The sequence below is a fragment of the Strix aluco genome, chromosome 3 (genome assembly GCF_031877795.1).
Source record: "Strix aluco isolate bStrAlu1 chromosome 3, bStrAlu1.hap1, whole genome shotgun sequence".
In the NCBI taxonomy this organism is placed as follows: Eukaryota; Metazoa; Chordata; class Aves; order Strigiformes; family Strigidae; genus Strix; species Strix aluco.
The window spans coordinates 39,865,250-39,891,983 of NC_133933.1; the positions used below are offsets into that span (position 1 = coordinate 39,865,250).

Genomic DNA, 26,734 nt, shown 5'->3' on the forward strand with positions numbered 1-26,734 from the left:
TCCCCTGCCCCCAAAGTTTAAAACAATTTCAATAAACTGCCAGAGCAATGCCTTAAGGAGTTTCACCGTCAGCACAAAGTGGGGCAGGCTCTGCTATGGCCAGCACTGCTTCAGCATCCTCAAAAACCACATCACCAGTAGGATACCGAGGCACCGCTGCCGCCTCCGGGCACGGGCTCCCGCCGCCTCGGCAGGGACAGGCCACCACACACCGGTTGGCGCAAACCCGCCTAGAGAGAAACGCGACCCACGGAAGCAGCAATTTCAATTTATTAATTTTATTTCCCCCCGCAACCGCAACATCTGCTACAAGGCCCCGCCTCCATCCGCCGCCAGAGCTCACCGGGCCCCCAGCAGCGGCGGGAGGCGGCCCGACGGCGGCCACTAGTGTCCCCGCGGGGCCCAGGGCATGCTGGGATTTGTGGTCCCGGTGGTGCCGTGGGCCCTCCCGGGTGGGGAAGCGCTCGCTCACTGATGCATTTTGACCCTTCTGCCGCCCCGTCCCCCGCCGCCTGTTGCCGCGGCACCGCTCGCCACAGCACATTCCAGCGTGGGTTCCGCGGTGGGGAGGGAGGGGGGTCCTTCCTCCGGGCTTGCCCGCCGTGCCGCCTGAACAGAAACGTGGGATCCTTTGCGCGTCTCGGGCTCCCTCCCCACAGAAGCACCCCGGCGTCCATCCTCGCACCCACGTCTTCGTTTAGCAACGCTTCTGGCGCGAGGGGTAGGCGGAGACCGCCGCGGAAGGAGGCCGCGCTGATCAGGCGTGGCGGCGGGCGGCCCTCGAAAAGCCGGGTGAGGGGTCAGGCCGGGGCCCTGCTCCTCCCTTCCCCCCTCCCTCCCTCCCCACCCTGACATGCCAACCCGGCAGTCGGCGGCGCAGCAGCGTGTGAGCAGCGTACGTGGGGCCGCCGGGGTGGGGACGGGACGGGAGCTCGCCGGGGGCTCCGCGCTCCCCCCACACCGCAAGGCGGGTGCGGGGTGCGACCGGTGAGCCCCCCCGCGGGGCCGGGCCGGGCCGGGCTGGGAGGGGTGGCGGGACTGGGGGTACCAGGGTACCGGGGGTGCTGAGTCCCGCTGTCGCGCAGGTTCGCCCCCCGTGCCCCGCCGCAGGATGGAGTTCGAGCTCCTGGAGAGCGACGTGCTGGAGTCGCTGGAGGATCTGGGGTAGGTGCCCGCGGCCGAGCGACGCCCTGTCCCGGGGCTGGGGCGGGGGGAGGCGGCCGTTGGCGGGGCCGTGGCGTCCTCGGGCGGCCGGTGTGGGCCGGGAGCAGGAGGGCGGCCCCGGTGCGGCTCCCTGGCGCGGGGAGCGCCGCTGGGCGCCAAGGGCAGGCGGGGCCGGTGTCGCCCCGGAGGCCCGCGGCCCAGCGCAGCCCCCGGAGAGGTCTCTTTTCGTCAGAGCTGGGGTGCCGCCTCCAGAGCGGGGCTGGTGGTGGTGCCGCTTGGGCTTGAGAAAAGTACCAAGCCGAACAGGCGGTGTTTTAGCGGTACGGCCTTTGCAAACATTTTATCTCCAAGTGCGTGCTGATCTCCTTGATTCTCGTGATGCCATCTCATCGGTAACCCCTCTGTTCGATGGAGTGAGGGTGAAGAAGGAAGAAAGAATCCTTTTAAGAGAAGTCAGGGGAGAGGAAGTCTTTCAGGCTTCATATTTCGTGAAAAATAATAGCAAGAAAAATGACAGTATTTTTCCCTTTTTTAAAAATATAAGATAGCACAAGAAACTTGTTGTTTAAACCTGTTACTCTGTCAGAGTCAGTAAAGGTTATATAAATGTGAAAGGGAAAGCAAGGAGAACGTGCCCTACTGTAAGCTTGCATGTCTGTAAACTGTTGAAGTTCAGACAAGAAGCAGTTACAATTTTACTGCTGCTGCTAGGCAAACAGCTGTATTTACTCACATTGGCCACATTCCCATAAATCACTTTGTGGCTAGAGTCATTATACTGCAACAAAGATTATATTTCCAGGCTAAGTTGGTGATGATAGTTCCAAAGCTTGACAAATAGGCTTCTGTTTTGACAGGTATTTCTCTGACTGAAATGTGAAAAGGTCTCTGCCATGATGCACATACTGTGATTGGCTTCTTTTTTCTGCCATATGCTTAAAAGGATATTAGTGACTTGAAGGAGTTGTGATTTGTGCTTCTTATCTGTGTAATTATAGACAGAAAACATTGCTGTCTATTTTTGACATAAATAAATAAAGCAAACAATGAAAGGAGATTAAAAAATAAGTCATATCAACCAAGATTGTCAACAGTGGTTGAAAAGAAAATTTGGAGGGCAAAAGACATGGGGCTTCAACAGTTATTAGTAACAGCTAGGAAAACTGCTGCATGTGACTAAATGATTTCTGTTTCCTTGTCTCTGGAAGGACTGGGGTGTTTGAGGTTCTAAGATCTGGCAGTAGCAACATGGTCCTTCACAGTTCAACTTATTTTTTCTAACCAGATACTGAAGACATTTCTAATATATTACTTGATTTTATTTTTTTTAATAGCATTACACATCAAAGAGTTGTTTCTTTTTGGATTTGTGCTTGAGGTGCTCAAATAGTGGCCTCTTGCTTTGTAAGTCAGTTTGTTGAACTATCAAAAAAGCAAACAAACCGGACAGCAGAATGTTACCAAAAGAGAAGTGTAGCTCTAGAACATGTGCCATTGGCAAAAATGGAAGGAAAAAGCTGCTTGCTGTCAGGAATCTCCAAGTTGGATTACTGGCCAGGTAGATGTGTAGCTGAAGTCATAAATAGCAGAGATAACACAGACAAAATGTCATATCTGTCAAAGAAAAATTCTAGAAAAGGGTCCTCTGATGTGACCAGTGATTAAATACAGATCCTGCCAAAGCCAAAGGCTTGTCATCACTTCCCTTCTATGTTGATCTGTAACTGAATGTTTCTGTTCTGAGTCCCAGATGTGCCTATACATGTGTAGGTCTGAAATGTCCCTGGGACAGGACTTAAACAACTTCTAATTAGCCTGTTGGAATTGTCTGGCCTACTGTGGTAATGTAGTAGCGTTGTCATACATCATATTACAGCTTCCCACCAGCTGCTAGTAGATTAACTCTGTGTCACTAATCGAGCTGCTCTGTGAGGTAAAAGTTACTTTTGAGTGTGACTTCTTCATTTTGGTTGGATGAAGTAACAGGCTGTTACAGTGAAGTCCAAATCCTTTATATGTGATGTTAGGCACAAGAACAAAGTGTGGAAATTAACATTTTAATTTGCTGTTTGAGAGGGGTTTTTTTACTTCTGAGGTTTGCCAAGAGTTGACTGGACTCACTGGGTTGCTGTGACATAGTGGGTGACTTTGCCTGGAGGTTTGAAAGAGGGATTTCGGTTGATTGTGCTCACTCTTGGATGTCTTTCTGTTTTGGATGCAGTCTATCAAAACAATACTGTGCATTTTTTCTTAAATACTCTGGTAAGCTCAGACTTTGTGCTTCTACCTGGTTAATAAGGCATTCTTCTCCCTATTCTTCTTCCTCCCCCTGACAGAGTATCAGTACACAGATGTCCGAAAACTATGTCTTCTAAGACCCGATCTGTAGACTCATGTTTTCTTACACTAGGCCTCATTTTGGCTTATTTTGTTTATGCAAAGAAATATTTCTATTTATTTTTCTTGTGCCCATTAAAAAAGGTAATTTTTCAAAGGAGGATATTGTTTTGCAGATCACTTTTATAACATTTGTATTGAAGGCATTGTTTTGCATGGCAATCCTTTAATACATGATAGGAAATAACAGAAAAGATGCACTAGTTCAGCAGTAATTATTCAACATACTGTAAAGCAGTGCTTGAGAATGATACTTTGAAACTGCTGTTGCCCTAGATAGTTATATTGTAAGTAACATCTTCAAGAGGTAGAGGCAGAGAAGTTGCCACTGTATATGTGATGACATTCTCTAGGATGAAACCTTTGATAATTTGTGACACAGTCTCTTTGGCAGTAAGCTAATGTGCATGGAAATACCGAGTTTACTCAGATGTTTTCAATATGCTTTTTCTTACAGTTCAGTACTTATCAGTTTAGATGTTCAGCATTGCAGATATGATGAGGGTGTAGCTCTCAATATGTATACAGCATAAAATAAATATCACAGGACATCGGTCATAGCAAATGTTAATGAACTGTGCTTTTGTTTTACTTGTCAGTTACAAAGGTCCATTGTTAGATGACGGAGCGCTGGCTCAGGCAGTCTCTCGTGGAGCCAGTTCCCCTGAATTCACCAAACTCTGTGCTTGGTTGGTATCTGAGTTACGGCTGTTCTGTAAACTAGAGGAAAATGTGCAGGCAACTAACAGTAAGTAGCCATAACTCTAGCACAAACGTGCACTTAATGTGTGTTCTTGCATGCCGTAAAGATTTGGGCTGAGAATTACTAAATCTGTTGTACCAAGGAGTATTGTCTCTATGCTGTTAGATTTTGGATATTTTCCACCTCAAACTTGCCTAATGAATAGCCAGTAGAGGTGGAAATAATAGTGAGGATCAAACGGTCTTTCTTCTGAAATTAGCTTTTTCTTTTAATTGTTCAACCATAGATATTTTTTTAAAGTTCTTGGATGGATTTAAGGAAACAATGGGGTTTTTTTAATCGGATCATGAGAATACTTTTATTTCAATGCTTCTGTCTGTAATTTTGATGTAAGAAATACCTACTGTTCAGGGAAAAATTCTCATGACTACAGTAACCATATTTTCTTTTTATTGTTGGTTACCTCAACTCTATGCTTACTATGTATTTTTCCCTCTTGATCAAACACTGTGAGAAGGAGCCTGAAAATCATAGAATGGTTTGGGTTGGAAGGGCCCTTAAAGATCATATAGTTCCACCCCCTGCCACGGGCAGTGACACCTTCCACTAGACCAGGTTGCTCAAAGCCCCGTCCAACCTGGCCTTGAACACTTCCAGGGAGGGGGCAGCCACAACATATCTGGGCAACCTGTTCCAGTGCCTCACCACCCTCACAGTAAAGAATTTCTTCCTAATATCTAATAATATCTAGTCATAAAATGTTTGTTTATTGATTTGGTGGAGGAAGCAAACTGTAGTTTTCAAAAAATGTTATTTTTTGTCAACTAGTCATGACATTCTACAGATCAAATTGTTATGATAACCTGTACTTCTGAATATCTAATGTTATTAACTCATAATGCCTTTATAAGCTTAACTATCAATCTACTCAGTGGCCAAAGATTGCTGCCTTTCACCTCAACATCTGTTCTTTTCCTCTTTCTGTTTTTGACATGTCCATCCTTTCTTCTTTGAGTGTATTTGACTCCCTTTCTCTGTAACAATACATCACCTCACCTCTTCTAGTAGTGTAAGGTTCCTACTATACATTTTGTGTAAAAATACAAGCCAGAAGTATTCTAACACCTATTTCAAATTCTCTAAATACAGTGATAGAAACATCTGTAGTAGCATCAAGTCCTACCTTAATTTTGGGACTTGAGTTTATGAATAACAGACATTTTGGGTTGAAGTCCCTTTTCAACAGAAGAAAAACTTGTTACCTCTCATTAATCACTATTTTTTGCATAACTTGGCTTAGCATATTCAGATTAGTTTCACTAATTTCTGACACAAGTATCAGTCTAAGTTTTGTGACTCAATTATTTTTAAAGGATATTGGTATGAAGTAAGATCAGTTGACAAATGTTGAGCTTACAGGGAGAAGTAGTAAAAACGTAAGAGCTCAAACCATATTATTCAGAAGTATCTAATACATTTGTAGTGGGAAGAGTTAGTTGATACTTAAAATACCCCTGTAAAATTTGTGATGTTCTTAATGTCGCTTTTCATTGTAGAAGTTGCCAATGTCTGTTGTAGCTGGGAAAAGCTGTCAATGAAATGTAATTTTACAATAATGAGGAATATCATGGCTTCAAATAGGTTGTGCTGTCTTTTTGAGAAACCCAAAGAAAGCATTTGGCTTCCGTTAAAAGCGAGGTTTTAATGTTAAATAGCAGCTGGAGCAAAGCTTAATTTATTTTTTTTTTAAATAGCTAATTCATTCTAATCATAGCCATATATATATTTACTGTAAAAAAATTATTATTCTTTTCCTTCTAAGGTCCAAATGAAGCAGAAGAATTTCAACTTGAAATGAGTGGGTTGCTGGCTGAAATGAACTGTCCATATGCATCATTAACATCGGGAGATGTGACAAAACGCCTTCATAATCAGAAGAACTGTCTCTTGCTGCTTAGTAAGTTAAAGGGGTGCTTGCAAGCAAATCTGGTTTTGTGAAAGAATCATAGTATTGTTTCTTACACTTAATGAGATACTGTTTTGTTTACCACAATGTATAAAAATCATTACCTAAAATTATGAATTGTTTTTCACTGTAATTTTCAGTGTCAGAATATTATACTTTTGGGTCTCAAATTTACCAGTCACTCTGCAGCCAGTATATGATGGAAGATACTCTTGAGTATTAACCTTTTTCGTGTTCACCAGCAAAAAGCCTGTCCTATGACTTCTCAAAAGGTTCTCTGAAGAGGGAATAATTTGAAGACTTCTGTCAGGATTTATTTAATCACTGAACTTTGTTTAGAAGGGTTGTAAAAATGACCACTAACATCAGATGCATCATCATTTTGGAGCCCCCACCATGATGACTTGCAAGGTGCACTAAGACTTGCATTTTCCTACACTTTGACAGCCATTGGAATTGTGAAAAAGAGAAAATGTTTTACCCTGGCTCCCAGTTTGTTTGATCATCTCCCTAAGCAAATAGCTTCAAAAAAGATTTTTGCAAGTGTCAGAAATTGTAATACTAATTTTAATTTGATCTTAAATTTAACATTAAAATAATGTTTTATTTGCTTCCTCAGTTGCTGATGATTCTTGTAACTTTTCAAAACAGAAATTTAGTTCTGCCTGCAGCTAAGATGTAAGAAATGAATTACGGACTAGGTTCCTGTATTTCAACAGTAGGAGAAAGATGAGTAGTAAGATTTTATCTGAATTTGTTTTGATAGTATGTTCAAAAATGTCAGATGAAGTGAGGTAATTACTGCATTTAAACTATTTTGTAGCTCAAACAATCTGCCCTTCAGCTTATTCTCTGGAAGCTAAGCCATTCAATAAATTTGGCTTGTCTGTGACACACAGTTTATCCCAGAGGTCCTCTGTGATGTACCTTTTGGTAATATAAGGCTATGTTCAGAAGCTGAGCTCTGGTATCCCATCTGGCAGGAATACTGTGTTTACTCTCAAATGTGGAATTGAAATAGATGCCAAACTCCTTTTTTGTGTACCATGATAGTTGCATAGCTTTCTTTACCTACATTAAGCTAATTTATTGGGTATCCTCTTGTATGTGAGCTGTAAACCCAGATCTTTTCAGGAGAAACAGAATAACTTTCTTTAATGGAATGCCAGGTTATTTTACATTTTAACGAAGTGCAGCACAGTTTATGTCAATTGGAAGATGTGGTAGTATTGCTGGTAGAGGAAAGCACCAAATAAATGTAAGTAGTTAGGATTATCTTGGAGTGCAGCATCACGAAAATACAATATTAAGTACTGGCATCTGCAAAGATAAAAAGTACAGGAGTTTCAGGTTGGTTCAGAAAAGGTCTGCAAAAAAGAATCACTATCTGGAGAATATTTACAGTGGTAGACTTAAAAATTTCAGTCTTTGTCAGAGGAGGTTGAAGGTAGCTTGAAAGTGATCTCTGAATTCCTGAAACAAAATTCTGCTGCTGGTTTCTTTTTCAGGAGGTACTAACAGGGTGTAAATAATTGGAAGTTGAATACAAGAAAAATCTGTATAAAATACCATTGCCAGAACTTACAAAGAATTCTTCACTGCTTTACGTATTTTAAGAACTTTATCATTTATAAGGTGTTCTGCGTCTTTAGCAGAAGACATTCTGGAGATCTAGAAGAAATTCTAGAGATCACTAAAATGTTTTGTTCTTTTCTTAATCTTTTGTATAGCCGTGGGTTTTACATCCCCGCTCACAAGTCTGTCTTTATCAGTGCAGTATCTATTTTTCAATCCTTATTTTTAGAAATATTTATGTTACTGTTATCGCCACCCAGTATGATTCATGATAAAAGTATTGTTAAACCTCTGTATTTTTTCAATTCAAACTTTAAAGCTGTGACAGTTGCAAGGAGAGGCTGTGTGCTAAATTTGTATCGCAGTGAATGACACTTAATGCTGAAATTTTGGGTGTATATCACATTCAGAAATTGTGAGTTTGATTTTTTTTTTTGTTAGATAAAACAATTATGTGATGATAGGCTCTTGCAGTTCTGATATTGAAGAACACTGCAGGTTCTATTTCATCAGTTACTGCCTTTCTTTCTGGAGTTACTATATACCTGAATTCTCAACAGTACTTTTAAAAGTGGAGTTATTTTTCCACTCTGCATCTTGTCTTGGAAAGTAGAGGAGATTCATCCAGCATTTCACTTCTCTTTACTCATATCCTTGCTTTGTTTCCTAGAGCCTTAACGAGTGCTTGCTTGTCTAGCTTAAAGTGCATGTCCCAGTCCCTCATCCTGCTTACTTCCATGTTCCTAGTCTCCTGTCTTTGCTGGGCAAAGCCTGAAGGAAAAGAGCTGTGTTCTGTTGAACTATGTGATTAATACCTGTTGGAATCATAGGGATTTTTTTCCAGGCTTTAATTGGTTGTACTAAACCTTTCCCCTGTTTGTTGTGTTTCTAGCATTGGGGTCAGTGATTAGTAGAAATATGAGCGTTCTGTGGATACCAAAATTACAGCCCTAACTATTTCTAAAACAGTCCATTTGCACATTTGTTGGTTGTAAGCACTTGAGTTCTCACTGGTTCTAAAATAATTTAACTCGGCTATATCTGATGCTGAAATCTAATTTTTCTTACCCAGCATACCTCATCTCAGAACTGGAAGCTGCCAGAATGCTGTGTGTGAACGCCCCTCCTAAAAAAGCACAGGAAGGAGGTGGCAGTGAAGTCTTTCAGGAGCTAAAAGGCATATGTATTGCTTTAGGCATGTCCAAGCCTCCAGCCAACATAACGATGTTCCAGTTCTTCAGTGGAATTGAAAAAAAAGTAAGATCCAAAGGAAAAAAAAAATAGAATATTTATGATGTTACTGTTTTGATGGAAAATAGTTCTGCTACCAGGGACAGATTTGCCTCTTGTGAAACTCCAGTGTTTGAATTGTGAAGGAGAGTTAACATGGTTTACTGAGTATGCCAAGAGTCAGGATTTTGAAACTGAATTTAAAGGCTTTTTCCACGCCAAGGCACGAGGTCAGGGACTACTGCTATCATTGCCTTATGGGGTGAGGTATTTCTTACCGCTCTAGGTTTTAATGTCATCACCTGTTGCAGAAGACATGGAAAATGCTGACCTTAGGCCTCAGGAAGAATATTAAGGAGAAACATATTCCAAGGCATACACCTAAATAAATTTTTACAGGAACCTATTGTTTTAAAAATGTTTAGGTTAAAAGGTGTTGTAACTGAAGTAAAGCTTACACCTTTTCCCTAAGGCTTCATCAGTTCTTGTGGTTCCGTTATTTATTTTTGTTCCTTTACATGTATGTGTTCTCCAGGTTGTTGTGGGTTTTTTTAAAAATAAATTTACTCTTGTTTGAGTAATTTTTATAAAGCAGAGAAATGGAGTGGACTGTCCAGTGCACAGACCCAAGGTGGAGGACAGAAAGTTTTTAAGTTACATTAAATAACTTGCAGGATAGGGGAGAGCAGAACAGCAGAAGAGAACCTTTGTGAACTTTAAAGACAACTCCCCAAAATACTTTGAGAAGTTTTTTGACTAACCTTTTAGTTGCGTTGTACTTAAACCCAAGCAACTGAAAATAGTGCTTCATTTCTTTGCAAGAAAGCAGTTTGGATTTACTTCTTTAAGAAGAGGAGGATGGTTTTCCAGCAGAAGTCCAAGGTGTAGAATGGAAGCAGTCTGTTTTCTGGTTGGGGCATTAAATAGTGCTTCTGTTTTCTGTAAAAGGTAGAAAATATTCATAACAATGAACAATGCTAGCAAGCTTTGCTGGTGAAAGAGACTATATAAAAATGCAGAACACAAAGTAGATCAAAATCTTCTTTAAAGTCAAAACTTGCATACACCTTGTGAAATCATTAAGGTTAAATGAATGTTATCTCATTGATTTATTTATATCCGTAGGTGGTTATACTAAAAAAACACTGGAACAGTCCTTATAGCTTAATACATCAGGAATTTCTAACCTACAGGATTTTTTAGAAATCATATATAGCTGTGGTGCTTACAGTCTGAAGACTTCAGATGTTGGTAGTATTTGAGAAGAAGAAAGTAAAGCTGACTAATAACTGAAAAAAATTATTTCACTTTGTAAATGAGATTGCATCATAAAGTTGAGAAGGTGTGAAAACTAACATAGAGTGAAAATTTGACTCTTGACTGTAAGATTATAGTTAAGAGATCACCCTAAAGTTTTCTTGATTTTTAAAAAGTGAGTCTTAGAATGGCAATATGCTGATCTAGCATGTGAAAATCAAGCTATCCTTTTCTTCACACATACACAGTACAGTTTGGAGCAGGATCTTTGTATAATTGACTCTCTTTGTTAATGATCCACCACATTAAAAAAGAAACTGCTGATACTTGAATGAACTGCTACCTCTACTGTTCTGAAAGCACTTGGTTTTAAAATCTTCAAGTTAACAAATTGGGCTCAGCACCTTTGGAAAACCAGTCAGTCACTGTGTTAAATCAGTTGCTGGAATGAACAGCTAAGGAAGTTGAAAAATGTGGCTTGCAGCAGTGGAAAAGTGTTTTCATAACTCCAGCCTGCTTTTGTTCCAAGTTTTTTGTCGCTGCTACTCCATTTCTTCCCCGTGAAGTCCTCAGAAATCCTGAGATGTGAAAGATAACCAAAGTTGTGCCCAAACTTCTAAAATGCAAGTTAAATTTAAATTTTCATATTGAAGATTTTCTCCTTTTGATTGTAAAGAGGGGTCCTTCTTTAGGTTGTGTTATATTTCACATAATACAAACTCTTTGATGCAAGTGTGGGTTTTTTCAGAATTAAAGAGATGATGTGTAGAATAATCCCTCTGTCTTCAAGGGGCACTGTACCTCATGGTATCTTTCTGTTTTAACTGTAGATCTACTCTATAGTTCCTTCTCTTAATTTTTAAATAATTACAGCCAAGACTACCAGACATATAAAAATAGTTGCTTTCCAAAGGAAGTGTGCTTGGTTCTCTGTCCCAGAGAAAACAACTTGATATTGGAGGTTGCTCTGACATGCCTATGACTGTCCAAGAGTCCTCTCCTGTAATTTTAATCTTTGAAAAGCTGATATTTTTATTTTTTTTTTTTAGCCAATGCTTACAGTCTTATATGTCTCCTAACAGCTGAAGGAAACTCTAGCAAAGGTTCCACCTAATCATGTTGGAAAACCTTTATTGAAGAAACAACTGGGACCAGCTCACTGGGTAAGTAGTTGCAGATGTTAAAGCTTATTTCCGTTTTTCAGGTATATAAAAATACTGATTCTGTGTGTAATGTTGCAAAATGATTTTTCTCATCTCTTTCTGAAAATAAGACAGTTTCTTGCAGTACTTTACATATATGTTGGTACAATAAATGTTCAGCAACTGGTAAGATCTTAGGCTCGTGAATCTGTATGTCCAGATGCAGGCAAAAGTTTTCCAAAATGGGAGATTTACAGTGGTGGTGCTGACCTGCATGCTTGTGCAGTAGCTTAAGCCTTCCTCTCCTGCCCTTTGCCAGCGCTGTCTGTGTGACCTAGCCTTGCTGAGATCTTGTCACATCCCCTCCTGTGGCTTCTTTCCAGCTAACCTGTGGGTCTTCCCATCATTTCTTCCTCTCTTTCTGTCCTGCTGGAGTAGTCTGCTTCCTTCATAGCCTCTTCTCCAAGAAGCAGTGAGTGTGCAGGTGAAAGCTGGGAGAGGCTGTGTGGCAGGTGGCAGAGGCACAATCATCTCCAGCTGGGTTTTAGAAGGATGGTGCCTGTGTTAGATACTGCTGCTGCACCAGCACGAAACTATGGCTACTGCTGCAAGACTGCGAGTCTCTCTTGTGTCTCTTGCTCATCTAGTCCCAGCAGTCTGCTTCCTTCAGTGCTTGTATTGTTGAGGCTGAAAGTGGGTCCCACTGCCCCCATCCAGCCAGGCTTCAGCCAATACATAAATTATTTCCTTAATGGTGCATATCTCAACTGTTGCTCTGACTAGACCATTGTCTGCTACCAGGTGTGTTTCTAGTGGTGACTTCTCCCCATGCGACACTTAGTTGTCTTGTCTGTATGCAGATTGTGCTTTAATCAAGATCCTCTTACAGTACGTTACTTACTTTTAGTCCTCTTTCTTTGCTCTATCTTTTGTCCTTAAGCTTACTACTTTTTAAAAAGGCAAGGACACTGGTCCCTAGGACTTACGTATGTCCTTGCATCCCCTTCAGTTTGTAGCATGTAGTATTTTCTCACTTTCACTTCTTTGTCCTGGTGGGTGTTGAGAAATGCCTCAGCAGTGCATGCAGTTTTTATGTCCCTTCTGAAAAACAAGACAACTGTGCTGTTAGAAATGGTAGAAGGCTAAACATGAGGATAGCGGAGCCTTTGAAGCCTTCAGAAAAATAGTGTCAGCAGGCATAGCTTGCTGTGAGCCCATTTGACAAGGTAGATAATTGCAGACCTAAGCCCTTTTTAATATCTCTGTGGGTTATTCTTTCCCATCCACATAGTTTATTATCTTAAGTAGAAACATTTTATCTATAATCTCTAGGTTTTATGTTTGCAAATTTTTTGTTTCAGGAAAAAATTGAAGCAATTAATCAAGCCATAGTCAATGAATATGAAGTCCGAAGAAAACTGTTAGTCAAACGTTTGGATGTTACTGTGCAGTCCTTTGGCTGGTCAGATAGAGCTAAGGTACAAACAACTTGCTGTGAAGTTCTGGTTGATGGTAATGCTTTATAATAAGTATCTCTGGAAAACTGCTTCTTTGTTGTTTCATCCTTCATGAGTAAGAAATAATCACAGGAGTTGTCTGGTTTTGGTTTGAGTTTCTGAAGAAGTTTATGACAATGTAAGATGACTAAAAAAATTTTACTTCAAACTGATTTGTTTGGATTTTAAAACAGTATGTAAATTGAGAAGGTAGATGGTGTGTAACTATACACCAAAGCCAAAACATACAGTTAAATAGGCCACTAGAAAAAAATAGTAAGAGGAGATTACTGATCCAACCCTTTGTGTTCAGAGTACCATAATGTGAATCACTAAGTGCTGTCTCTGTGTGATGGTAGAAAAACATCTTCCTCTAGACCATCCTTTAACTAGTAAGTTGTGCTGTCCACAGTGGTCAGGTTTCCTTAACTCAAAGTGTGTCTGAAAGCACAGCTCCACAGATGCACATGAGAAAAGCTGCTAAGGCACTACTTGTTCTTACCTCATAGACAGAGTAATATTTTATGTGCTGCTTTTGTCTTTGAATCGTGCAAGTGGCTGTGACATGACATCTGTTCTCTCTGAGTATCACAGAATCACAGAATGATCTAGGTTGGAAAAGACCTTGAAGATCGTCTAGTCCAACCGTTAACGTAACACTGACCGTTCTCAAATGTGTGATACATATTCTGCTTTTAAAAATAATGACATGGTTTCCCTATTTCCTGTATTTCATAGTGAAAAAGGAATGACAAGATTTAAAAAATAGTACATATGATTTATTGTCTAGGACTAAACCAGATCTGCTAACATGCTGTTGATTATGCTGCTGGCAGTGCTTAAGACTGAGTTATTAGTGATAAACTGTGACACATGAATCATCAAGTGTTTTTTCTTGATAAATGATTTATTCAAAAAGTAACTATTTTAATAATAAACTGTGACCTCTCCCCTTTTCTACTTCATCATCTGAGTAGGATTTCTATTGGTGTACTATCTCTTAAACCTTGTGTTCCTCAGTTCTTTTAGTAGATGACTGAAGAACTATTTGATTGAATATTTTAATAGTGAATGAAAAATGGGAAAAGTATGGATTAGATTAGAAACCAGGGGCTTCTAATTGTGTTGCAGCTTTGGCATCCAAATCTATGTTTGTTTGTTTTTTCCTTAGGAGACTTTCCAGGTGTCTTTGGACTAGACTAGTTATGTGAAATTGTTTCACAAGAATTATATATATGCATTTCTATCTATTGAAATGCAAATCTAAAGTTTTTAGGACCATAACAATATAAAATTGGAGAATGTGGCTGTGGTATTCCAGACATTCAATACAGTTTGTTTTAACAGTAACTTTTCATGATGCTTTAATACATGATGGTAATTTTTTTATTTTAAAATTTGAAAAGTATCAGAATTCAGTAGTATAACTAAATAGCTACTTCTCCAGATAGTAGAAACACCAGTAAAAACTTTATTAGGGGTTTTTTAAGTTCAAAAATTTCGAGTTTCACCTAAAACAATAATATCATAGCACCGAAATGCTCTGCGCAGAGCTCAGTCAAACTTGCCAGGGAGAAATATACTATTACTCCGGTGAATACTGTTGCTTTTCCTGTCTTTAGCCAGTGTCAGGTAAATGATGTGCATGTCTTCCTTCATTTGGAATAAACTGTGTTCAACTTGTAATATAAAGGTAGAAGCTTTTGGTTTAAAAACTTATCACTGAGTTGACTGGAAATACATACTCTCACTTCTTCCCAATTCCAGTTTTCTGCCTTTAGATGGAAAATAGGATTTTAAAATTTGCTGTGTCAAGCGATTTGTTGGAAAACCTGGTTTGCCTGTCCCCACTGCTGTCATCTGGGGTCCAGACAAAAAGCAGCCCTTTTGTCTGTGTGCAGATTGCAATCTGGTTTATCCTAACTGTATCTACACATTATACTCTGTTGGTAACTGAAGATAGATGTAACTCGTGTGTTAACTCATGGCTGGTGGCACAGATTTCTGTTGTCTCCGTCATCTGGAAAACTGCTGTCATACTTTTGAGGTGTTCAAAAAAGCCAGTATGGTTAATGCCAAAAGGCAATAGAGGAAGAGAGATACTCCACATACAAGGAAAAGTTTACGTGTAGGATGTCATTTTTAGCCTGGGCACTACATATGTGAGACAAAGGACTGAATTAGAGCAAGCACTTGAGAATTCTGCAAGTACCTTTTGACGGCTTGCCTTTGTGAAGAAGCTGACTGGAATGAAGAGTGTGAAAGACCTACTGCAGCCTTTTTCTGCTGATGCAGTGTTGAGATAGGTGATGGGATGCTAGCCTAACTGGAATGGGTGTGCTTCAGGGTGCAGGCACAGGAGGAGGTCTGGAGGCTGGACACAGATGTGTTTCAGTATCTTTTAGACATTAGCAGTAAGTTGTATAACCATACAACACACTTCTGTGATTGCCTGAAAGTAATACAGTCTGCATGTATATATTGTTAATCTTAAAACTGTCAGAAGATCAGTGTCTTGGCAATTCAGATTAGTGTTTCCTATATTAAGAAGTTAATTTGACAAATGCTAGCTTTGTTGCAGTGATTCTTAGTTATAAAGTGGTTCTCATTGTTTTTATATTAATTTTTGTTGTTTGTAGTAGTGTCTTGTTCTTCAGTATTGATTTGATTCTTTTGGTGAGGTGTCCCATTGCTTTCCTATTACATTAGCTGACTGGGTTTTGTTTCTCTTCTTTCCAACAGAGTCAAACAGAAAAACTGGCTAAAGTCTATCAGCCAAAACGTGCCCTCTTATCTACTAAGTGCACTATTTCCATTGCCAATCTCTTGGCAGCTCGGCAGGATCTGTCAAAGATTATGAGAACGAGCAGTGGGTCCATCCGAGAGAAGACTGCATGTGCCATTAATAAGGTACCTTTGGTGACAAATGGCTTGTTCTGTTATGAATATTTAACTAATTTGAGTGTAGTAATAAATCCCATTTTTTTACGATTTAAGTGGAATTTGGTAATAAAGGACGAGAAACTTGGTGTTTCTGTACTCCAGATTATGCATCAGTACATTATGGGAACTTCAATTTCACCTTTTAGGTTCAGAGTGCTCCTTAGGACAGTAAAAAATTGCTGAAGTATCTTTGATTACTTTCAGTGGGAGTAGGCCTGCTCTGTCTTACCAGAATTACTGATGTCATTACACTGCTGCTACCTAATTCTGTCACTGTGTCTAAAATAACACCTACATAGTAACAGTTTTTCTGGTCTACCTAAATGGAATGTATTAAGATCACGAAGCAAGGCTCTTACAAGTTAGTCCCCTATGTATGCAAATAAAAGAGATTATAGTCAAGTGTGCAGTCTTAGTAAGACATAGTAGGAACATGATTTAGACTAAGCTATTTACTTTGTTTCAAAAATTATCATTTCATAGGACTAGTAGGCTCACAAAAGCACACGTGCTGAACTCAAAGCTCAGTAGCTATGTACAGCAGTGTACTTGTTCCTTTAAAATTTATGGGTGCACATGCATGCTTTTCTGCCTTCTGGGTACCAACTGTATTTCAGATGAAGTTCTAATTAATTTGGGATAGAATAGTGGTGTGCTGATTTGACCACTCCACCCCAATAACTTTTTAGTGTAGTTGGAGTCTGGAATGTAAGAAATTAAATGGGAAGGCAGGTGTGACTATCATCAGACCATATGTATGTTTTACTAGGAATGCAATACTGCCCTGGTGCCGATCCATATTCTGTTATCTCCATTATCAATATTAAATATTTTCCAAGACAGTAACATAAAGTAACAAAGTAACCTGCTTCCATTGAAGTTTTTCTGTTACATCGTTTAAAATCTTCAAGTAATGCAAATGTCCTGTCCCATTTTGTCTTGCTAAATTCTTAATGTCACAGCATCCTTAGACAGCTAAACACCCCTAGAGTCTTGCTCAACTCTGATCAGTGCTGTCTGACACCTGTTAGTTGGTGTTTAAGTTTTTGCGTGTCCTTACTGAAAATAAAAATCTGCAGTTTGTTTACCAAGCCAATGGCTTCTACAGCAATTCAGAGCACTAGTTAGAGGGACTGTGTTGCGCTATACTTGTGGTTGTTTGAGACTAGCAGTCTGCACTAGTAAACAGTTTAGTGAAAGACTGTATTGATGCTGCCTCTACTGGTGTGCCTGCTGTTTGAACAAAAACCCCGGGTCTCCTGACTTGTCTCGTTAGTAGTGCTTGGAGTACTAGATAATCTCTATTCAGTTTTTATTAATTGGGCACGAAGGTCTGTCACATTCAAACAGACAAAAGTTTGCCTTGATGAAATCCTCTGGATGCAAGAACTCTTGAGTGGCTGCTGTTTGTGGTGTGTATCAGTAAATGTGACTCTTCTGTGAGGTGTTACAACTCCTACAGCAGTTCTCCCTTTTCCTTTGCAGGTGCTAATGGGCAGAGTGCCTGACAGAGGAGGAAGGCCCAATGAAATTGAACCACCACCCCCTGAGATGCCACCGTGGCAGAAAAGGCCAGAGGCTGGTCCGCAACAAGGAGGTGGCAGAGGAGGAAGAGGTGGCTACGAATCCTCATATGGAGGGCGAGGAGGTTATGACCATGGGGGTCATGACCGAGGAGGAAGAGGAGGCTATGACTCATCATATGGAGGGCGAGGAGGTCATGAACAAGGAAGCCATGACCGAGGGGGACGAGGAGGACGTGGTGGTTATGATCATGGTGGCAGAGGAGGTGGAAGAGGAAACAAGCTTCAAGGAGGTTGGACAGATGGTGGAGGTGGTGGCTACCAGGATGGCAGCTACAGGGAGAGCAACTACAGAGAGGCAGGTTTTCAAACAGGCGGCTACCATGGTGGTGGTGGTGGCGGTGGCTACCAAGGAGGAAGCTATGGTGGCTACCAGTCATCTTCATATTCAGGAAGTGGCTACCAAGGGGGTGGTGGCTACCAGCAAGACAACAGATACCAAGATGGTGGGTCCCACAGTGACCGAGGTGGGGGTGGGCGTGGAGGAGGGAGGGGTGGCCGTGGCGGTCGTGGTGGCCGTGGAGGTCAAGGAGGAGGCTGGGGGGGCAGAGGTGGACAGAACTTTAATCAAGGGGGGCAGTTTGAGCAGCACTTCCAGCATGGAGGTTATCAGTATAATCAATCTGGCTTTGGACAAGGAAGACACTTCACAAGCTGAGGCTGCTAAAAATTTTTGCTTCAGCAGAGTTCATGTAATGGAAACCTGGTTTCAGAGGCCTGGCTTAATTGCTGCTTGAATTAGTACAGGTTTGTACATGGCAGTAGAATCTGTTTGGGTGGGATGTTTTGCATTGAGCAAAGAACAACTTTCTGTAGACCGGCCCCCAACCTTGCTGAACTAAATGCATCATCCCTACCCACTGCACCCTAAACATCAACTAGTAGCCATGCTTTTTAGGTGTTGGACTGGTTCCCTCTGCTCAAAACACTTTTGTTCTGAAACTACCTGCTGTGTTTGCCTTCTGTTTTGATTTAGAGAAATATCAAGACCTGTCTGGTCTGATTTGTCTATTATAATACACAATAGAACTTCTGCATTTTTCCCCCAATCATTGTTCAATTACATGTTCTAAAACCAGTTCTGAGTATTGCTTTTTGGTTTGCTGACCTCTTGTTTTAGTCACGAAGACGTTACACACACTTGTGCGCACGCACAGAGAATGCCCTCTGACAAACAGGTTATTTGTCTATTATATGAGCTCTGCTATGGATGCCATGTTCGGTAGCCTTATCTCCTGCTAAACAAAGTTTTCCCACCTGCTCAACTCTGAAGACTGACTGCCGCCAAAATCTGCAAAGATCATTTAAAACTAAGCTAAATTGTGAACCGATAGTGTGTGTAGGCCTGTAGTTAGGTGTAGCAATTCAAACTGACCTGCATCCATCCAAAACAAGTTGCTCCTTCTCCAAACCTAATTTTTACTTGAAATCAGCTAGAAGAAATGACAAATTGAAATTTATTTTATTTGCAAGTTAATACCACTGGCTCAGCAAATCTAGGGCAATTTGTTTTGGGGGTTGTCTTTTTAAAGAAATGCACTACGGCCTGGGAAGATTAGTTCCTGCCTGGAGGAAGCCCTTTTATTATTGCTGCAGAAAACAAAGCCTGGCTGAGTTTGATGTTCTAATTTTTTTTTTCTTTACTGAAAGCCACATAATGCTTCTTGCTGGGTTTTTTGTGTACATAAACATTGTCAAGCTGTGAAAGAAAATGGCTGAAGGTGTGCTGTTGTATAAAAGGTGAGCAATAAAAGTATCTGTATGTTCACTTTGCTTTAGTTTCTTTTTCTTTGTGGTAGTAAAAAGCAGTTGCTACAGTAGCTGGAAATTTGTGGGGATTTCTCTCTGCTTCATCTATTTTATGTTTTAATCTATTTTAGATGTTCTAGTCATCCCAGCCGTACTGTGTATTCTGTGCCCTGAGAAGCTGTCAGAGCAAGAGTGGACAGGAGGAATTGATCTTCAGTTGCTCTGAGTTTTGTTCTATTCTTCCCTCTGACCTGGTGTAACAGTATGGGCTCTCTTGGGTGTCACTGTATAAAGTTATTCTGTGTGAGCACCCATCTCCCAGGTGATGCTTCTGCATGCCATGTGAACATGGTATGCTGCTTCTGGGAATTCTCCTGATGCTCTCCAGCCTTGTGGAAAACATAGGTTCCTGCTACTGTGCTTGGATTGCTGTAGCAGAGGCTGTGCTGATGGCAGTCTCTGGCTACCCGAAGTGTCCTTGGGGCTCAGCCCAGATTGATGCAGGCAGGAGGAGTTCCTTGGATTACAGAAACAGTAAGAGCATTTGAGAGAATCTGTGTGACGCTGTAATTCAAGCCAATCATGTAAATAAGCTGATAAACATTGTTTAGAACATTTCTGTGTATTTAATTCCATGATCAACCTGAAAATCTGTTTAATTTATTGCAGCCACTAGGTGCTGCTAATGATTCACAAGTTGGAAGCAAAGGTCTCTGAAAGGCACTTGGGAATCTGACTTAACGTCTCCTCATTTTTTAATGTTTCAAACAACGTTAACAAGCCTGACGAGGGAAAAGTTTTCTATATTGAATCCAGGTCTTTGAGGATCACCGATATAGATCTATCTCAGCATAATACAGTTCAAATTATGAACATCTAAAAATTAATGTTGCTGCTTCACAAATGTATTGATGGTTTCTCACAGGACGGTGCTCCGGAGAAGGTATCTCCTTTGTCATGAGCATTGGCTGGTAACTAGCTGCAAAAATGATTAGTGAATTTTTTAAGAATTAAGATTCCTGTAACAGAGTCAGCCTTGGACTGGTAGAGAGATTGACAGAGTTAAAGAGCCTTTTTCTGGGAATGTGATATCTTCAAGGTGACACCTGCTTTTGTTCACACCACTCCTCACTGTAAAGAGTTTGGTGTTTACTATCAGTGCATTAGAGTGCTGCAAACCTGTTCCTAGCAAGAGGCAACCCAGGAGGCTCTTAAGAGAGCCTCTGGTTGAGTTGAATCAGCACCTTCAGAGACTTCTTTCTGTGCTAGAGCTGACAGTTTCTCTGTGAGGCTATGGCTGTTGCTGCAGTGGATAGTCTCTCTGCACATTGTGACATGGTGAATGATGCTGAGGTGGAGTAGGAGCACAGAACTTTCCCCTTATTCCAGCTAGCTTTTTCTCCTCAAAATATGTTGCTTCTCCTCCTCTCTCTTCCAGGACTTACGGTAAGCTGAGTCCCACTTTATTGCTGTTTGAGGGGGAAAGCTTAAAAAAAAAAAATATCAATTCAGAAGGTGGCAAAACAGGAGGCTTTACTTTTCCAACAGGAAAGAAAACACTTTGCTTCTGCCAGCTGTTGTTGTTTTTCCTTACTCTATTGTTTCCTCCTAGTGTGCTGTGACTTTGTTCTTCTCCAGAGAAAACAAGCTTTGTATATGTAGAGAAGAGCAGCTTTGATTAATGAAAGCAAATAGCCACTGCTTTGTTACTGTCTGTATGATGCTCTGGTATTTACTGTTTTCCAAAGATGATTCCTGCTGCACTGGAAGGTATCTCTTAACTGGAAGCTAGGAGACGAGAGATGGGTTGTGGACATCATTAGGCTTGTGGTGGATTGGATAGATGTGCTTGATTTCATGTGCGTCGTGACTGAAAGCAGAACACCATCAGATGAAGAAGGCAATTAAGTAAGCAAGCATTTATACAGGGGAATAGTGTTCTTCCTTTTGACCACGGTTGTTCTTGCCACTCTTCTTCTACAAGCTTTAGGCATCTTGTTCTGTTTTTCCCATCTGCTTTTCTGTAATAACTTTTGTTTCCTAAAGGCTTTGCTTGCTTTGCCCTTCCATTCCATCTATTAGGATCACCCTCTCAAGTGTTGTTGTGTGGTAAAATAACTATGGGGAGCAGGGGACATGCTTTCTTCCCACATCAGACGTATTAGTATGTGACTGAGAATACTACGATCTATGTGCACTGTGGTCACAGTTGGGTTTTCCTTGACGGTCTAAGGAATGGATAAAAATTTATTCCTTATTGTGTGTAAAATGGTAACACAAGGGAAGGCATCAAGCTGAACTTGCACTATGCATCACGCACCCCAGGAAGCCTTTTTGCTTGTAGCTGTTCCCTGAGTAGTTTGAGTAGTTTGTCATCTTTAGGATTGGTGTTGGCTGGTAATCCCTAGCTCGCTTGATGAGATTCCTCCACTTCTCTAGTCAAACCCCTGAAGTGCCGTTATAGCTGTTGGCCCCCAGAGGGGCTCCTCTAGCTATGGGTTAGACTTCTCAGCCAGAGCATGTGGGTAACCTGCTTTAACGTGGTGGGGCCTTTGATTATGTGTGTCCATTAAACTGCTATTTGCATCTTAGTCAATGAAAGTGGCAAGTGCCTCAACCAACCCCTGGCCTCATTGGAAACTAGACACTTACCAGTCAAGTACCTATGAGAGAACTGGGAAGAAGGGAAGCAAGATTTGTGTCAGTAGACAGTTTGAGAAGTGGCTGGAGCTGGAAAAGTCCTGTGGCATGAGTATTCCCCATTAACAGGTTATGCATCTGGGAAATTAAAATGAAACTGTGTTGAAGTGGGCAGAGTTGAGTGAGGAGTAAGACGATTTTCACAGATCTGATGACTCTTTTTGGGTGTCCAAAAGGCTCCTGTGGGTCCTTAAAGTACTAGAAGCTAATTCAGCTCCCTGTTTGGTTAATGAAGGCCAGCACACAAAAAGCCTTCATCTGTCTGCTCATCTCACGTGATTTATTCTTAGTTCTGCTATATTTAGGTCTGTAGTAGAGAGTCTTGGAAGTGTTGCTGCTAAAGACTGTAGGCTTGTGATCTCGCTTCCTCTCTGAACTTTGGATTTTCCTTGGATGACAGGGATGTTACAGAAATATGTGTGCATTTTTAAGGTGTTGAGAGTGATTTAACAGTCCCAAATAAGCTGGCTCATGCTAAACTGCAAGCTTCCTTTATCAGCCTCCTAGCATACCCTTAGGTTAGAGTCACACCAGTGTTGTGATTGGAGAGCATACACCGAGGTGGATGTGAACTTCTGTTTCCCCTGTGCCGGCTCTCAAAATAGTTGTGTGCTTGTTTATTTCATGTTATGCCTTTTCAAAGGCACAGAAACTGAAAAAGCAAGTGCTTTTTCCAGCTGTAAACATTGCCTTCTCCCCTCTTTGGCTGAAAATAAGTCACACCTCTAATGGCTTAACAAACAAGGTTAGAAGGGAAAAAATATTTTTCCTTTGTGTTTACTTTGTGCTTTTTACAGCTCTGAGTGCTGTCAGTGTCATTGTTTCCCCTTTATTGTCCAGTAATTTCCCCTCTTGTCCACGTGGGTCTTTCCCACAACAGAGGAGAGAAAAACAAGTATAAAAAGTAGGAAAACACTATTGTAAAACCAAAGAAAGAGGGAGTCTGCCTGCGCTGTGGGCAGGTGGAAGGTCATAACTCGTTTTCACACATGAAGCAGAGATGAAGGTGATAAAGGCTCTTTAAACTTTCCGGCATTAGCTTAACTCATGGAAAAAGCAGACTTTTTGGCTAAATTTCATACTGCCCCAGCAGTAGCCTTTTGCTGATGGCTTTTCTGTCTCCTAGGACCAGATTGTCAGCAGCTGTAAACAGCACTTCAGAGTTCAGCACACAGATTTTTCCAATGAGTTTAGCCTGTTGGCTGCAGTGCTTATTTTGAAAATTCAGTTCAAATCAGTGCTGATAACTCAAAAACTTGTTCCAAAGTTACATCTATTTCTCCGGTGTCCCTGGGTGGGCCAACTCTGTTGTCAAGACTTGCTTGAGAAGTACTTGGAGCTATTTTTTGTGCTGCACAGAGGCCTATCAGTTAGCAGGCTGATACTGAATAAAGCAAACCTTGGTTAGATTTTTTTTTGTCTATGACAATCATGAAAGAACAAGCCCTTGTTTCTCCTGCCTCTTGTGTCTTCACAAAATCTGCATTCAGATTTCCTTTCTTCCTTCCTTCCTTCCCCCTCTGATCGGTCTCCATTGCGATTCCCTTCCATTTTTGGTGTCACGTAGAGAGGGAGAGCTCTCTTAATATGCTTCTTCCCACGCCTACTCCCCATCTGTCTGTCATTAGTTCTTTTTTTGTTTGTTTTTTTCCACCTGTGTCCAGTATCTGGACATGCAACTATTTCCCATACAGATGCTTAAAGCTTCTGGAACTAGTGTCCCAGGCTGTGAGGACCCTCCTGTGACTGCTCAGGCTCAGCCAAAGGCTTTCAGGCTGGCTATGAGGAAGACCTTGGGGGCTGCCTTAGGGCATGCTTTCGCTTTGGCTTCCAAAGAGGAGTCCCTGAGCAACACTCCAGAGAAGTGACAGCAGCCAGTCCACTCCATTTGGAAAATATAAAATTTTAGACAGCAGCTTCCCCTAAACTTGCTCTGCTGCTGAGCTCTTTATCTTCTGTATTGAAAGGAAAACAGCTCACCTCTCCCAGCTGGGGAAAATCCATGCTTCAGACTAGCTCTGCTCAGCAGGTATGTTACTGTGCCCCTCACCTCCCCTTCCTCAGCCTTCACCTGCCTGAGGAAGGCACCTCAGAAGATAGCTTCTGTCTAGGAAAATGGGATTATTCTTTTAAAGCCCAAAAGCTGGGTAAAATGAGGGGGGGTGGGGGGTGGGGGTGGGCAGAGGAGGGCAAAACAGGCAGTCTAGAGCAGAGGAGAGCACTACAGTTCAAACCTGGTTTTGCATTTCACTCTGAGGGAGCCCAGTGTCCTCTTGGACTCCTTGTATAGCACCCAGGGGGCTACTCCATAAAGCTGACAGCAAAGCTGAAGCTCCCTTATTTGCGACACAGGGCTTTGCAGAGGTTTTACACAAGCACAGAAAGTCCTAGTGGGTTTGGCTCAAACAGCCAAATCATCTCTTACAGGGTCTATCCAAGCACTTGCATTTTTCACCTACTCATGTTGCTTGTATTCTTTGGCATTTGCAGATCAGGCTGTAAATAAGGTTTGATTATAAACTTCCTTCCTTCCACTTTATTTTGTTTGTTTGGATTTTTTTTAAATGGCCCTCCTTTTCCCCTCAGTTTCTTAAAAGATCCTGAGACAGGGAAGAACAGATGTGGTGGAAGCATCCAGCATCATAAGGGATTGTATGTCACTTTAGCTACTTCATTAATCCAGTACTCTTGTCATACGACACTTTTTCTCCTGGACACTCTCCTGGAATTGCTCTACCTCTAGCAGGCAGGATTTCACCAGGACCAGCAGAGGCACATAGCTCAGTCAGGAACTGATATGGCTGATAGGTCTTGCCTTTTGTTAAGTAAGGGGAGGGCAACAAGAAACTCTTTGTTGCTTTGCCCAGACTGGGGAACTAAAACTGTTCTTGTGAGGTGAGGAAAAGTCTTGCCCCTCTTTACAAAAAGATGTCAACTTAAAGAAAGGAGAGAAAAAGATTTTTTCATTTCATGTATTCAGGCTTCCTCCAAGGTAAAGAGCTTACACCAACTTCTTAAAATGGTTGTTCATGCCCTGTCAGCTCTCCTCACTCAGGTGCTTGCTAGCACTAGAACTAGAAGATCACCGTTCTGCTGCAAACAGCCTGTTAATGCTTAAATTTTTTTGTAATTATTACATTGTCTATGATGAATCTATTCATTTTTGGGGGGCGGGGAAAGTGAAAAAAGGGTTTATTTCTACCCAGTGTCTTTTTCTCAAGTTTTCCAGTGGCCAAGAACACTTCCAATGTGCCAGCAACACGCTCTCAATATTCTCCTTCTTGACATGCCTAAAGCAAAGGGTTGCCAGCAGGAGCAGATGCTTGAAATTTTCACCTAGCGTTAGTCCTTCTTGGACACTGCAGTATTTTGCTTAGAGGGATCAGCTGTGTGAGCCTGCAGTCTATGCTTGATCTGCAGCTGCTGCTGAGGTAAGCACCTAACCGACCAAAGCTACCAGGCTTGCAAGAGATGTATTGATGAAGTCTCTACAGTGGGTTGAAGCTTAAGCAGCCTAATTGCTAGCAGAACAGTTCCCCAGAAAGTGGGAGCTGCTTCTGTAGAAAGCATCACTTTTCTTGCTTAATATGAGTTTATGCCTTGGTAACAGTATACATGGAAAAAAAATGGGTCCTTGAAATGGCCTTCCTCTGAAGGACATAGAACACCTACCCTTTTAAACAGTTTAGGAAAGAAACTTGTTAAGTATCTTGGGGAGTGGGTGAGAAGGTTATGTACAAGAAACATTCTTGTCTAAAACCCAAATGAAGACAGGCATGACTTGTGGGCCTGATAGAAATAGGAAAGCAGGTACTTTTCAGACCAAGAGCTACAACTAACTTTTAAAAGCCTGCAAGAAATGGGATGAGGTCTACAGACTAAATGCTGGTTAATACTCTTAACGTGATGTTAAGAATGAAGTTGCACATGAACCTTTCATTTATAAAGCGTTAAAAGGCTTATCTGAACAGATCCATCAACAGCCTGGATCATGACCAAATTTCTCTATTCAAATTCTCTACCACATAATTTTCATTGTGTGCAAGCTGTACGCTGTAACGGTAGCTATGCGGTCAGCCTGTTGTGACCTGTCACCTGACCCAGCACAGGAACTAAAGACCATATTTTTGCTAATTCTTGTTCCTTTGCCCACAGCAGTAAGAGTGAAGTATGCTGCTGGCCCTCGTCCTAGCTTGGAAATTGGTGCTCTCTGCAGTCCTTCTTTCTTTTGAGTTTAACACAGTAAGAGCATGTTGGTTTTTTTTCTCTCCCCAGATTTAACATCATTACTTGGAAAACAAAGGAAACCTGCAGGTTTCAAGATGTAAACCTGAGCAGGCATCATGTAGTTGCGCTGCAGATTACAGTTAAACTACCACAGAGCTGCCAGTTTTGGTTAGGGAAGTTATGAAATTACTCTCTGGTCTTGAGGGCTTATAACTTGATGAAAGGATGTAATAACTTGAATTTTGTAGGAAATCTTATAATTGGGTTGCTTTAATTCAGAGTGTGTGCTCCCCAGACGCACCTGTTTTTGTGGAGAGATGGGGTAAGAAGAATAATACATGTATATCAATTTGGAACACACTTTTCAGGTTTGAGCTTTGTGCTGTGCTGTTTTGCTTTTCTCTCTTATTTCCAGATGAGGGCTGTGCTCCTTAAGTAACCTAATGCTTCTGAGAAATGCCACTTCAAACCTGCTTCTCAGGCCATTAGAGATTCAGGTGCTGGATTTAGCAAAACGCTAATTTGGGCGTTGCTGTTCAGGACATTTAGTCTTAACGTATACAGGTTGCTAATCAGAGAAAAACATATCACATACACATATA

General features: G+C 41.3%; 1 protein-coding gene across 4 annotated transcripts; it reads left to right on the forward strand.

The window, feature by feature from the left end:
• Nucleotides 1-380: 380 nt before the first annotated feature.
• On the forward strand, nt 381-19,224 carry FAM98A (family with sequence similarity 98 member A). Of its 4 annotated transcripts, none has more exons than XM_074818234.1 (9): nt 381-792; nt 1,086-1,164; nt 4,161-4,309; nt 6,087-6,221; nt 8,878-9,062; nt 11,375-11,455; nt 12,796-12,912; nt 15,673-15,840; nt 17,359-19,224. In XM_074818234.1, exons 2-9 carry the CDS (start codon nt 1,112-1,114, stop codon nt 18,112-18,114), a joined length of 1,644 nt encoding a protein of 547 aa, XP_074674335.1. In that variant the 5' UTR covers nt 381-792; nt 1,086-1,111; the 3' UTR covers nt 18,115-19,224. The 4 variants fall into 4 exon arrangements, with proteins under 4 accessions (XP_074674335.1, XP_074674336.1, XP_074674333.1 ...); XM_074818232.1 differs by lacking the exon at nt 381-792 and adding an exon at nt 821-895; XM_074818233.1 differs by lacking the exon at nt 381-792 and adding an exon at nt 877-987.
• The last annotated feature ends 7,510 nt before the right edge of the window (nt 19,225-26,734 follow it).

Excerpts from the sequence above, each read along its gene's own strand:
- FAM98A (XM_074818234.1), top strand. The coding sequence starts at position 1,112 with ATGGAGTTCGAGCTCCTGGAGAGCGACGTGCTGGAGTCGCTGGAGGAT. Across the intron at positions 4,310-6,086 it reads AAATGTGCAGGCAACTAACA|GTCCAAATGAAGCAGAAGAA; the intron begins GTAAGTAGCCAT and ends TTTCCTTCTAAG. Across the intron at positions 6,222-8,877 it reads GAACTGTCTCTTGCTGCTTA|CATACCTCATCTCAGAACTG; the intron begins GTAAGTTAAAGG and ends TTTCTTACCCAG.